At 45.2% G+C, this 15,186-nt stretch overlaps 1 protein-coding gene across 1 annotated transcript; it reads left to right on the forward strand.

The window, feature by feature from the left end:
* Positions 1–3,927: 3,927 nt before the first annotated feature.
* On the forward strand, positions 3,928–4,653 carry LOC141429874 (uncharacterized). Its single transcript, XM_074090432.1, has one exon. The coding sequence runs from the start codon at positions 3,928–3,930 to the stop codon at positions 4,651–4,653; it is 726 nt and encodes a 241-aa protein (XP_073946533.1).
* The last annotated feature ends 10,533 nt before the right edge of the window (positions 4,654–15,186 follow it).

Consider the following 15,186-nt stretch of genomic DNA (forward strand, 5'->3'; position numbering starts at 1 on the left):
GGCGTTAGTAAACTAGAACTTTTGCAGATTTTCTAGAGTACGAAGTAGATTTGCAGTCAAGGTACGGCGTTATTTTTGAGCCGTCTGCAGTCCCGACTGTGGCGCACGCCGCAGATAACAGGCGGCCCAAAGATCAAATTCATGCTGTTGTTGAAGGCCAGCGCGCTAAGTCCGCGTCATCAAGTAAGAGCCAGCCTTCAACGGCAGCATCGAACAACGTTTCTTGCTGCATTTTATGCGGTCAATTGCATAGTTTGGTTGACTGTAATAAATTTAAGCATATGTCAATCGATGACAGATGGCAGTTCGTCAAAAAGAATAGAGTCTGTCATCGTTGCTTAAAGTTAGGTTGGCATAGATTAAATTTTTGCAAGGCGAAAAGTCAATGTAGCATTGACGGCTGCACTTTCCGTCATCACGTATTGCTGCATAACCCGAATCTCGAGCGAGCCGCAACTGCACATGTCGGGGTGGAGGACGACGACGAGCCGTCATCGTTGGCGGGCCGCGCGCCGCGCCGAGCCCGCCGCCGCGCCTGTCGTTGTCGAGTCTTCTGCCGCGCCCTACAGCGCCAAACCTCAGTGTGATGAAGTGCTCACACATACGTCAACTTCGTTGACCTCCAGCGGTCCGTCTGATTTGCGACAGTTTTCACCTAGGCCGTTGCTGAAAGTAGTCGCGGTTACTGTGTCCGGCCCGTCTGGCAGCGTAGACACCTACGCCCTACTAGATGACGGTGCCACAGCCACTTTCATTGACTCAGAAATCGCGGCCAAATTAGGTGTCACCGGTCCTCAGAAGACCATTCATTTGGACTGCGTGGGTGGCTTACGAAAGGAGACGACGGCGCAGTACGTCGATTTTCATGTGAAAGGTCGCAGCTCAAACGAGATTCATTTCGTTCGCAGGGCTAGGGCAATCGCAGGTCTAGGTGCTGCCGGTCAGTGTGTTCGACAGCAGAGCGTAGCCAAATACCCTTACCTTTCCGACATTGCCGATGAGTTTTGTTACGGTGACGTAAAGCCTACTATTATTATCGGTATCGATAACTGGTACCTCACTGTGGCAAAGGCTATACGAAATGGTAGCAAAACTCAGCCGGTCGCTATTCGCACGGCTCTAGGTTGGGTTTTATTCGGTTTTGGCTGTAGTACGACCGCACCGGTTGACTTTGTCAACCACACTTCCCTTTGCGAAACCGAGCTCGGGCAATCGTGCGATCGTTCAGAGTTAGAGCTGTTAATTCGAGAGCAATATAAACTCGACTCTATCGGCATCTCCAAGCATGAAATTCGCTGCGCTAACGACGACCGCGCCGTTGAGATTGTCGAACGCTCAGCTAGCCGGTTGCACGACGGTCGGTTTCAAGTAGGGTTGCTTTGGAAGTCTGACAAATTATTAGTACCTGACAGTTACAAACTTGCTTTTTCTAGATTTTTAAATCTAGAGAGAAAGATGATCAAAGACCCTGCCTATGCGCAAAGGTACCGACAGAACATACACGACATGCTTCGGAAGGACTATGCTGAACTGTGCACGGAAGTGTACAACGCCAAGTCAGTAGTTTGGTACTTGCCTCACTTTGGCGTAGTCAATCCGAACAAACCAGGTAAGTTGCGTGTCGTGCATGACGCTGCGGCAAAGTCGCAGGGCTCTTCACTAAACTCGTTTTTATTGACGGGCCCAGACCTATTGCAACCCCTTCTGGGAATTTTATTGCGGTTTCGGGAAGGGAGAGTCGCATTAACCGCTGATATTCGCGAAATGTTTCCACAAATAAAAATTAAACTTGAAGATCGAGATGCTCAACGGTTTTTGTGGCGCGACAACCCAACCGAGCCGATAAAGGTCTACCGGATGTCGTCAATGATTTTCGGTGCCGCGTCTAGTCCTTTTACAGCTTTGTACATTAAAAATAAAAATGCCACCGAATTTCAGGACAGCTACCCTGATGCAGCCAAAGCCATCGTTCTCGATCATTACATGGACGATTATATGGGCAGTCTAGATACGACAGAGCAGGCGGCACGCCTAGCTGCTGATATCTACGCTGTCCATAAAAACGCGGGCTTTGAGATGCGCAGTTGGGTTTCAAACGACCTCGAAGCACTGTCGTTGTTGCCGAAGGAGAGTTTGCTAGAGTTGCCTGTAGCAAACGCTAGTTTAGGGGTAGACTTAGGTAGTCTAGCAACGCCTGTTCGCACTTTAGGTCTTATTTGGAGGCCCCGACGAGATACTATCGGTTTTAATACCGGTGTAACGGAACAGGAGTTGCCCAAAAAGTTCACAAAACGTGAAGTGCTAGCGCACGTCATGCGAATTTACGACCCACTCGGCATCCTTGCGCCAATCGTTGTAAGAGGCCGTATTATGTTTCAAAATGCATGGCGCAAAGGTCTCGACTGGGACGAGAAGCTCTCTCAAAGCGATACTGCCGCGTGGAGCCTCTGGTTTGAGGATTTATTGTCAATCTCCGACTTGCAGATCCCGCGCTGGTACTCAGTGAACGAGCTTCAAGTAGAGAAATGCGAACTTCACATATTTGCAGACTCTAGTGAATCTGCTTATGCCGCAGTTGCGTACTGGCGATTTCTTTATACTAACGGCTCTGTGAAACTCGCACTAATCTGTAGTAAAGTACGTGTAGCGCCTTTAAAACCAGTATCCATACCACGTTTAGAGCTCCAAGGCGCTCTTATTGCAGCACGCCTTGCGACGTCGATCTGTGAAGCACACCGATTAAAGGCATCGCGAAGAGTCTTTTGGTCTGACTCCATGACCGTTCTAGGTTGGCTTCGCAGTGACGCACGTTCTTTTAAACCTTTTGTTGCACACAGAGTGGGCGAAATTCTTGAGACTACTAATGTCAAAGAGTGGCACTGGGTGCCCAGTCACTTAAACGTAGCGGACGACGCGACTCGATTGAAACGCACGGCGCTAACTCAAGAATGTCGCTGGATCTCAGGCCCTGAATTCCTGCTCTCTTCGGATTGGCCCAGCGAACCGCACGTTGCCCAGACCCTTGGCCAAGACGAATTGAAGCCATCTTTTGTAGTGAATTTTATTAGTGATGTGAACATTGCAGCACCAATTTCAGCCAACCCACGACGTTTTAGCTCTTGGTTTAGGTTGGTGCGTGCCACCGCTGTAGCACATCGCTATTTAACATTACTTCGTAAGCGTAGTCTCCGTCAAAGGGGTTTAGACGTAGCTAACTTAGTACGATGTGAGGGGGGTTTGTGCACCTTTATGTTTCAGCCCATGAACGCCTCATCGCAGGCACCACCCCTGGTAGAGTCTGACGTGTTGACCGCAGGCGACATTCGCCTGGCAGAGGTACACGTTCTCCGACAGTCTCAGCTGGACTCGTTTTCGGATGAAGTAGCGCGCCTACGTACTCAAACTGGCCAACACCTGCCACGTACCAGTCGTCTAGCCAAAAGAGCCCCCGTAATGGGTGATGATGGTTTACTCCGACTGTCCAGCCGCATCGCTGCAGCTTCTGGAGTATCCGAGGACATTAAACACCCTGTCGTCCTCGACGGTAGACACCCTTCTGTTCGCCTTCTTGTGGAGCACCATCACCGTCGCGCCGCCCACGCCAACACAGAGACTGTCGTTAACGAACTTCGACAGCAATATCACTTACTCAGCCTACGAGAAACTGTCCGATCCGTTGCCTTTAAATGTCAACTATGTCGCATACGTCGTACTGTCACATTCCAGCCGCCAATCGGAAATTTACCTGAAGCCCGACTGGCCCATCACCGACGTCCGTTTACCTTCGTCGGACTTGATTATTTCGGCCCAATTCAAGTCGCAGTTGGCCGCAGGCGAGAGAAGAGATACGTCGCTCTGTTCACTTGTCTAGTCGTTCGCGCCATACACCTGGAAGTTGTTCACAGTCTGTCTGCTGACGCAGCGATTATGGCCCTGCGGCGTTTTGTTGCTAGAAGGGGGACACCTACAGAGATATGGTCAGACAATGGGACCGCCTTTGTTGGTGCCAACAGGGAGCTGCGGACACTCTACGCGAGCGCCACTTCTAACTACGCAGCTAATGAGAAGATCAATTGGCGATTCCTGCCACCATCAGCTCCATTCATGGGTGGAGCCTGGGAGCGGCTCGTGCGCAATGTCAGGACTGCTCTTCGAGTTACCCTCACCGAGCGCGCACCGTCAGACGAGGTACTGCGCACCCTGCTGGCTGAGGCTGAGGCGCTGGTGAATGCGCGGCCGCTCACGCACGTGTCTTCCGATTCCACCAGCGAAGAGGCTCTCACCCCTGCCCACTTCCTGCTTGGCTCGTCATCTGGTCGACCGATTCCTGCGACGATGACGGAAGCAGATCTGCTGAGCAGGAGCAGCTGGCGCAGAGCAATGCGGTTGACGGATCACTTTTGGCGACGCTGGGTCCGTGAATATCTACCTACTCTAGTACCGAGATCAAGCAACGGAGAAGCTCCCAGCATAGCAGTAGGAGATCTGGTCCTCATTGCCGATGGCAATTTGCCTCGAGGATCATGGCCCAGAGGACGAGTAACGGCGTTGTTCCCTGGCAGAGACGGCATAGTCAGAGTGGCGGACGTGGCAACCACAGCAGGCGTGCTTCGTCGCCCCCTTAAAAAGTTAGTTCGGATTCCGGCTAACTAAAAGGGGACAAATGTGCCGAAGGCACAACCTTTTTTAAGTGAATTTATGTTTTTATACTTTTTTACCAATTTTGAATAATTTTGTATGTTCTATTTGACAGTCTGATTAAAGATACGTACGAGTTAACACGTGTTTTGCATTTAGTAGGCTCGCAGACCCTTAAGGCCCAGTTTTAGCCCTTAAGGCACCAGACCGTAACACTAAGCATACAGTACCACTACATGAGTTTACAGTGACCGTACTCGATAGCGACGGCGTAAATTATTTGTTCACCATACAAATAATTTACGCCGTCGCTATCGAGTACGGTCACTGTAAACTCATGGTAGTGAGTGGTACAGAAAGATTTATTTCAGAATCATAAACTATAATTTTGACATTGCGAGACTACGGGCCCGGGCCCACTTAGCGTCTATCGAGCGTCGTCGTCTAGTAAATGCCCGCGTAACGCCGACGCGCCGTCAATAGCGTTTGTCGAACGTGCGTCTTGTCAGCGCTCGCACAACGTCACTGCGACGGACAGAGCGCAACACAATCCACTGCATTTCAACAGCCTCAGTCAGTTGAAACATTAGCGCCAAAGAGAATACAGAATAAGTACACGTAATTTCCTTTTATTGAAAAGACTATTAACAAAAGTGTTTCTTCGTCAGAAACCATTTTCACACATAGTAAGCAGTAGGTACAGAAAACACATGTATACCTATAGACATTTTTAAGGTAAGCAATAGGCCTTCGGAGAGTAAGGAAGCAGGCTAGAGCTACTGCGCTACTTAGCTGGCAGTAGATTAGATTTCAACACAACGCCGTATTGTTAAAAAGTAAGTGTTACTGTTTTGAATTCTGCGAACACCAGCAAGCATTTACTACATAGTTGCTTGCACGCGTGGGCATACATAGCTGTTATAATGATAACAAGTTGTTGTATTTATAATACGTAACGATCGATTACAGGGAACTGGCCTTGTACTCGTACTACAAAGTACAAAATTCTGGCTTGATTGCTGGCGCTTACATTATACGAGAGTGACAGGGACGGTACAATACGAACTTCGTTTTTCGAATTTTGTTGTAGCCCCCCTGGTCCTATTCTACGAAGTTCAAAATTAGAACTTCGTAGTTTGCCGTCCCGCTGACGCTTACCTTTACACCGACTATTAGGTATGTATTATTTAATACGAGTAAGAGAGACGGTACGATACGAACTTCGAATTTCGTAGTAAGTGCCTCGCTGAAGTAGTAGGTACCTAAGTGGATAGCAAAGATGTTTGTGGAAAATCACTTCAACCTATGGTAGGTATTTCGTTGTGTGGGACTAATGAGGGCTATCGTTTTTTGTCTCACTAGATGGCGCACTGTTGCGTGAGGTTTTTAAGTATGGCTTTCAAAGTCTGTTATTACGGGCGTGAAAACAAAGTTTAGATTAAAATCATATTTAATACACCTTAAAACCGTACCATAAAAATATCGAGCATGCCACAATGTTGCATAGTCCCCGTTTTGTTCGGAAAAAAGGGAGGACAAAGGTTTCCGAAAGACAAAACTGTCTCAGAACACAGACATTCATTGCCCCGGAACGCATATTTGCCATAATTAATTTCCGATATTGCAAAATATTCACAAAATTATTCTAAATATTTATTTATATGCCCGCGTAGCTCACCCAAAAACTATGAGATTTGACATTTCGGAGACGTCACGCTACACTAGCGCCTCTAGTGGCGAATTCATGCGCGATAGCCCTCATTAACTAATTGTATGTGTAGACAGAACTCCAAACAGTAACTTAACCGGTGGTAGTTTTAGATGGTAGTTGATAGGCTATAGTCTAAATTGTAGATATTTTGACTTAGACTTCGACTATATGTTCCAAGAAGCCCAGGCACCGCGAAGCTTTGCGAAAGCACAATACAAGTAATTTACTATTCTCGTATTATAAACTAGTGTTTACACGTGGCTTCGCACACGTAAATCATTAGATCTAGCAGCTGGACTGAAATTTCGGGATTTTTAAAAATTCCCGTGGGAATTCCCGAAAATTAAATCGTGGTTTTCATTGACGTTACATTAAAAACAATCATGTCAAATTTCATGACTCTAAGCCCAGCGGTTGTTGTTTCGCGATTTAGTCCGTATCCCGAGGGAATATTGAAATAAAATGCAGCCTATGTTTTATTCCAGATGTCCATATTTCATCCAAATCCGTCCAGCCGTTTCAGCGTGAAGGAGTAACAAACATACTCACTCACTCACAAACTTTCGCATTTATAATAGAGATGTGCCGACTAGTCGCCGACTAGTCGGGAAAGCCGACTATCCGGCCACTTTCGTAGTCGGCGACTAGTCGGCGAATAGTCGGCAAAAAGCGCCGACTATCCGGCTTCTTACTTTGTACGTATAATTTGAATAAAATATTTATTTTCATGTAGGTATGGGTACACAGAGGGGGAGTTACATTATATAAAAACCTTAAGCTGTTAATTTTTGTAGTATAGTACTGTGTTTCCTTGCCCACACGAGAAATTATATTTTGTCATTAGTTATACCTACTTGACTTTACGGGAATCATTGTCTAATTGTTCAAAAAATCCATACACGAGACTTTCTGTTTGACATCATCATGTCACATGGACAGGCCTCCTCCAAGGCTCTCTCCACTCAGACCGGTCTTGTGCTTTCCGCATTCACCGCGATCCCGCGATCTTAACCGGGTCGTCGCTCCGTCTTGTTGGAGGCCTACCGACACCTCGTCTCCCGGTCCGCGGACGCCATTCGTGAACCTTCTGACCCTATCGGCCATCAGTTCTGCGAGCAATGTGCCCTGCCCACTGCCACTTCAGTTTCGCAATTCTTCGGGCTATGTCGGTAACCTTAGTTTTACTGTGGATATCATCATTTCGGATTCTATCCCGCAGTGAAACCCCGTGCATAGCCCTCTGAGTGACTTTGAGCTTCCTCATGAGGCCCATCGTTAGCGACCACGTCTCAGATCCGTAAGTCATCACGGCAACACACATTGGTCAAAGACTTTTGACTTCAAACACTGCGATAATTTGGAAGAAAAGACACTGCGAAGCTTCCCGAACGCTGCCCAGCCGAGTCGGATTCGACGAGTGATCTCTTTCTCGAAATTGGATCTACCTATCTGGACCGTTTGTCTCAGGTATACATAGTCGTCAACAACTCCGAGCGCAGAGCCTCCGACTATTACGGAAACTGCTGAGGTCGGCGAGCATAGCACTGAAGTCCTCCATAGTCTCTCAGCCATGACTACAATATCGTCGGCGAATCGAAGATGAGTAAAGTACTCGCCATTAATGTTGATGCCTTGTCCTTCCCAGTTCAGAATCCTGCAAGCATCCTCCAGTGCAGCAGTAACAGTTTCGGAGAGATCTCATCTCCTTGTCTGACTCCCCGCTGCAGAGGAATAGGCGTCGTGCTCTAGTCCGGTAGTCGGACGGACATAGTGGCGTTTTCGTACAGACACTTCAACACTTCGATATACCGGTAGTCAACTTGGCACCGCTGGAGAGCCTGCAGCACAGCCCAAGTCTCGATCGAATCGAAGGCTTTCTCGTAGTTTACAAATGCAAGGCAAAGGGGAGGTTATACTCTTCAGTCTTCTGTATAACCTGCCGCAACGCATGTATGTTGTCTACGATTCTATAGCCTTTTCGGATGCCGTTCTTTTTGACATGATTAAATTTTAATTATTATTTTTTTAGCTCTCACTTTAATGAACAATAATAGTAGGCATTATTTTTACACAATATTTTTTTTCACAAAAACACCGCTTTGATAGATACAAAAGCAAAAATCTAGAAATAAAATAAAATAAACAGGTTCCGAGACGCTTACAGGCGTCGGTTGCGACTTCCGCCCAAATCAGCTGGTTAACAATGCGTCACGGAAATCCCCGAAGCTGTGATCGGCTTGGCCGACTAGTCGGCCGATTAGTCGGCTTCTTTACAACCGACTAATCGGCTAGTCGGCTAGTCGGCCAAAGTCATGATCGGCACATCTCTAATTTATAATATTAGTAGGATTAAGTACTTGTATTGTGGCGAAAGGCTCCGCTAAAGGTAGTGCCACCAGTACCTACCCCTAGTGTAAGTTTTCGGTTACAAAATACGTCTCGATCGCGTTCGCGTTAAAATCTCAATTTATATGGAAACACGAACATCGCCTCTAGCGGAACGTTTGCGATGTTTGTGTTACCATACAAATTGAGATTATACGCGAACGCGATCGAGACGTATTTTGTAACCGAAAACTTACACTAAGGGCACAGAGTTAAGGTCACGCACACGAGAACAAATCGTGTAATGACAACAGGATTTTGACATTTACTCGTTCATTTCGTTCATTCTCCTTTTGTGCAATCAGTTATTTTCAAAGGTTTTTTTAACCCGTGACGCAAAAAGAGGTGTGTTTATAGTTTGATCGCTAGTGTGTCTGTCTGTGGCACCATAGCTCTTAAGCAGGTGGACCGATTTGAGTGCGGTTTTTTACCTGAAATCAGGTTTTCTAGCGATGGCTCTTAGACATGGTTCACCAAAATCGGTTTAGCCGTTTTTGAGATATTGAACTGAAGTGACAAAGTCGGGGGTTTTCCAACTTTTTTATGGTTATTATAGGGACACACGATACCAACTTATGTATACCTAGGCAACAAGGGTAGAGGCGGCTGCGCCGCCTAGTAAGTCAGTCCGTAATATACAGTCATTCCAACAACACGTGTATTAATCCTATCCCTAACGCAACCTCTTGATTGAGTCGTACGGGCACATACTTTCGGACTACGGAACGCCGCACAGACCTTCCAAAGGTTTATGGATACCGTGGTACTACGGGATCTAAATTTCCTTTTTATTTACATCGACGACGTCATCATCGCGAGTGAAACAGTCGAACAACACAAAGCGCAGTTAAAATTGGTTTTCGAAAGGTTTAATCAATATGGAATAACCATTAACGTATCAAAGTGTGACTTTGGAAAGGCAAAACTCGACTTTCTAGGTTTTGAAGTGTCAGCGGACGGAATTCGACCGCTCGACAACAAAGTGCAAGCGATCGTAAATTTTCCGAAACCGGAGACTATTGAGCAATTGCGCCGGTTCCTAGGCATGTTAAATTTTTATCGATTACATTTACCTAAAGCGGCTAGTTACCAATCAGAACTAGATAAGTATTTACACAATTCAAAAAAACGCGATAAGTCAATTATAGACTGGACTGATAAGGCTAATGAGGCGTTCGAGAAGTGCAGGGAAAGCTTAAAAAGCGCCGCAACACTATCTCATCCTTTGCCTAACGCTCCACTGGCACTGATGACTGACGCGTCTAGTTCGTGCGTAGGGGGCGTATTACAACAAAAAATCAACAACAGTTGGCAGCCGTTAGGCTATTTCTCAAAAAAATTATCGGACGCGCAGGTAAAGTATTCTACGTATGATCGAGAATTGTTAGCATTATACATGGCAATCAGACATTTTAGGAATTTATTAGAAGGGAGAATCGTATGTATTTATACGGACCATAAACCTCTCACCTTCGCATTTACAAAAGTATGCACGGATAAAGAAAGTCCGAGGAGAATTCGTTATCTTTCTTATATTAGCGAGTTCACAACCGACATACGATATGTCAGTGGCGAACAAAATATAGTCGCAGATACGCTTTCACGGGTAGAGGCAATTTATTGTCCCACGGGAATCGATTATGCGGAATTAGCAGAACGACAGGTTAGCGATAACTATTTGCAGGAAAGTTTGCGAGCGTCACATGACAGGCTGCGGTTCAAACAGATCAAGTTACCGCACTGCGATAAGCTTGTTTACTGCGAAGTGTCTACAAATAATATTCGACCGTACGTACCAGAAGAGTATAGAGAAATTGCGTTTCACAGCGTACACGACCTAAGCCATCCTGGTATTAAGTCTAGTAGGCGTCTGATTTCTCAAAGATTTTTCTGGCCGAATATGAATAGAGACATAACCGGATGGGCTAGGTCATGTATTAAATGCCAAAGAGTAAAAGTTACCAGGCATACTGTATCCGGGTTAGAAAAGTTTGAAAAAAGTGATAGATTTCAACATGTGCACATCGACATAGTGGGGCCTCTGCCTACATCGGAAGACGGATATCGATACCTAGTTACTATGATCGATCGCGGCACCGGATGGCCCGAGGCGTACCCGGTGCAGAATATTACGGCCGAAACGGTAGCCAGGATAGTTTTTGAGGGATGGATATCGCGATTTGGATGCCCCTCTAGGCTCACAAGTGACTGTGGTAGGCAGTTTGAAAGTGACGTGTTCCAACAGTTAATGAAATATTTAGGTATACGCAAACTACGCACAAGTCCTTACCACCCCGAGAGCAACGGCGCCGTGGAACGTTGGCATAGGTCGCTGAAAGTAGCCCTTATGGCACGCTTAACTAGCAACACCTCCTGGGTGGACGAACTCCCCACAGTAATGTTAGGTTTACGTGTCGCCCCTAGAAGCGACACGGGGGTGAGCGCAGCGGAATTAACGTACGGCAAGACAATGAGGTTACCTGGAGATTTTTATGACAATGTGCAAGGGTATAGTACTGGTTCGGAATATTTACAAAAGCTAAAAGACTCGATAAGTGCACTAAAACCTAGACCCCGCAGCCATAGCAACTCGCGTACATTGTTCGTCCATAGCCATTTAAACACTTGTAAATATGTATTCGTAAGAAACGAGATAATACGTAAGTCACTTCAGCCTCCTTATGATGGCCCTTACAGCGTCATAAGCAGGAGAGGGAAGACATTCGTAATCCAAATGCCGAATAGACAAGCTACCGTTTCGATAGATAGGTTGAAACCGGCATTTTTGATCGATAGTGATGAAACCGTGGACGAGAAAACTATAAATGATTCAACAGATAACCGCACAACAAGTAGTACAACATCGCAAAATAATGTCGCATCTAGTAATCCTTTGTCTTTGAAAACAACGCGGAGCGGCCGCATTGTCAGGCCACCGGCACGTTTTGTGCAGTAAGCATTCTAGTTAAGTATGTATTAGCAGATTAATGAATACCATAACAACGCGTCTTGCGCAAGACATTTAAATTGAATCATTGTATGAATACATGATAGTTTTAAATTATGCACCTTATGCATAGTACTTAAGCTTTAGTATAAGAATCAAATTAGCACAGTATAATACAGTACTCTGGTAATCGAGGTTATTAACATTTTACCGAAATGCATAAATTTATTTTACATGGTATTATAAAATCGGCTATATATATATATTATCATTTCTAATTTGACTGCGAAAAGCATCGTACCTCGGTTACCAGAGTCAATATATTTTGTACGGCGACCTAGTACAGTACACCACAATGGGTTAGGGTGCAGAGGCAACTGGTGGTACCCACACCAATGCAGCAGCAAGGAGTACCAGGAGCTGGTTATGCATAACTATGCATGTATGCGCGTAGGTTACTAAGTGTTATAGTGCCTAAAGTACGCCCAGTGTAACGTTTAGTATAAGTTTTATTTTTTGTTATAGGGGAGGAATGGTATAGGGACACACGATACCAACTTATGTATACCTAGGCAACAAGGGTAGAGGCGGCTGCGCCGCCTAGTAAGTCAGTCCGTAATATACAGTCATTCCAACAACACGTGTATTAATCCTATCCCTAACGCAACCTCTTGATTGAGTCGTACGGGCACATACTTACGTGACGCAGGTGATCCGTACAGTTATTATTGTAGCTGTGTGTGTACCTAATTAAATCATTCACTTCAACTCTCCTGGTCGTGGCATTTTTTACGGGCTTTTTACCTATAGGCGTCAGTATTATTATATATTCTGTGCTATAGGTACCTACTGGCCGTACTCAAAATACTTACGAGATAGGTACTGTGGTTTTGCAGAATTTAACCTTATATTAAATGAAAAGGAATATCTATCAGTCAGGTTTTGACTTTTAGGTACCTGTGTTTTAGGGCGCCGGCAAGTAAACTACCAATTTATTTTTTCCAAGAGGGTTCCGTTCCCAAAAAAGTGCCACTGAAATACATACATGTGTGGCGCTGGTGATGCTGGGATCCCCTGCTCCGCGGCGGCTGGCTGGCGGCGCGGGGGCCGGCGAAGCTCCTTTGTACCCCGAGTCCCGGGGCCTCCCAAGCCCCCAGGTGCCGGCCCGACCCCCGTCCGCGGCCCTACTCCCTTTTGCTCTCCGCCCCGTTCCGCCAGACGATGGCCTACATTACAATAATACAAGGTGTTATAATTAATTTAATTATACAACTGGAACCTTAGACACCTCAACAGCCTTTTTAGGGGGTCAATACTTATTGACTCCCATAACGTTAAACTTTCGATTTGGTTCATCGTTGTTTGTCATAATCGTTGCTCGTCATATTATCTTTGGTCATAATTTCAATAGTCATAATTTTCTTTCGCCCCCTTTCATTAGTCATACATAACTATTGAATTTCATACCGTTATTAGTCATAGCATAAAATGTGGTGATTGTATCAAATCAAAAAGTAGAATTCTAACCTAATTAACCGAACCTACTTTACTGGCAACTGTTTTTTTGTAAGGATCGCAGACTCGCAGTCCCAACCTAACATAACCTGCTTTTTGTCAGCTGGTCTTTTTAAAAGGAGTCACAGTTTTAACTTTCTAATGTTTTAACGTATAACATGTATTATTTCTGAATTTTTTAAATTTTTCCTTTAAAACATTAAAAAATAAAACGATATGAATAAAAATAATGGTAAATATAATAATATGACTTACAATATTTATGAAAAATAAACGGTATGCCTTTTGATATTATGCTGATCAATTTATGACTTTTGTCCTGTATGGCATGTAACATTATTCTACTTAATCATTATATTTATTTCGCGTTCTACCTAACAACGATTATGACTATTGATTAGTATGACCAAAATATAATGGGTAAGTATAAGTTCTGACCATCGAAAATCGAAACAGTAAAATTATGGGTGTCGAAGGGATCCCCTTTTTAGGGTTCCGTACCCAAAGAGTAAAAACGGACCCTATTAATAAGCCTCCGCTGTCGTCTGTCTGTCCGTCTGTCACTGTGCTATATCATGATGAGTCACGACCCCTGATATCTAGACAGTTGAATTTTCTCAGATTATGTATTTCGGTTGCCGCTATAACAACAAATAAACAGAATAAAATAAATATTAAGGAGGCTCCCAAACAACAACGTGATTTTATTGCCGTTTTTTTCTCGATATTCGTAACGGCAACAGGTAGACACTTGACACTTAGTCCCAAATTAAGCAAAAACTTGTATACTATATGGATACTAGGAAACGGATAAACAAACATAAGTGCTTTAGGTAATTCCGTAAACGGGGTTATTCCATTTATTTAAAATTTCTCCTAAACGTGTTGATGTTTAACCACTGGCAGCACTTAAATGGACGCCCTATTTACCGCTCCTCGCGTCTCTCCAGATGATGCGAGGCGCTGACATCGGTTGGACGTGCAAAATATATTTTTTTTGGGTCGAGTGCATTTTCGTGCCCAAAAAGTTAAATACGAAATAACCCCAACACCGCTAACTCTAAAACCTGATAAGTTACAAGATTGAACTATTAATGTTATGACAAATAATCGTTTTTTGCGAATGACTGTGTCAGTCTAAAAGGCCTAGCTATAGTTTAAAATTTTTTTCCCGAATTACCCCTTTAGGGGTTATTCCAGTGAAGTGATTCCCGAAATAACCCCAGCTTACTTTAGTATGGTAATTGTCTGAGGTATTCAAACTTTCAACTTTTCAAGATTTACATTTTTTTATTTGTGGTGCCAACCTCCATCTATGGACCCCAAGCCAACCTTACCTGCCCGTGGTGCACCCTGCCGTCTGACAGACTGGGCTCTGGCAGCTGGCTGATTGCGGCATAGCGCAGCCAAAATCGGCACAGTTAAGTCCCCGGGCCCGGATGGGCTGCAGCATCGGCGGTGCAATAAACTGTGCCCTACGATCGCCAACTCGCATGCCCAGTGTGGGATTATGGGCAAACCCCTACCGAATTAAGTGCACGGCAAGAGATGGCCCAGTTCCCGGTCGCCCCGCTATTCCTTGCCATAGTAGCGTTCATGGTAACGGTAGGGCAGAGGATGCTAAGAATCCCGGTCGATCCAAGGCTACCTAAGTAACTGACCTGGCTACCTAGAACGGACGGACTTTTAGGACTCTTCTAGCGCAGTTGGAAGTGGAGCTGGAGAACATAAGGGTGGCATATTCAGGAGTTAAGTGAAATACATAGAGAGGCACCATCATCTTAGACTCGGGCCACCTTCTGTACTTCCGCGAGGATGATCAAACATCACAGGGTGGCGTTGGGTTCCTTGTTAATAGATCCCTCTCTAACAACATTAAAGAGATCTCCAGTGTGTCGAACAGGGTAGCGTACCTGATACTTCGGCTATCAAACGATGTAGCATGAACTTTTTTAGTTGCTTGCATACTTGCTTCTTTTGAATGATTATG

The sequence above is a fragment of the Choristoneura fumiferana genome, chromosome 7, assembly GCF_025370935.1.
Source record: "Choristoneura fumiferana chromosome 7, NRCan_CFum_1, whole genome shotgun sequence".
In the NCBI taxonomy this organism is placed as follows: domain Eukaryota; kingdom Metazoa; phylum Arthropoda; class Insecta; order Lepidoptera; family Tortricidae; genus Choristoneura; species Choristoneura fumiferana.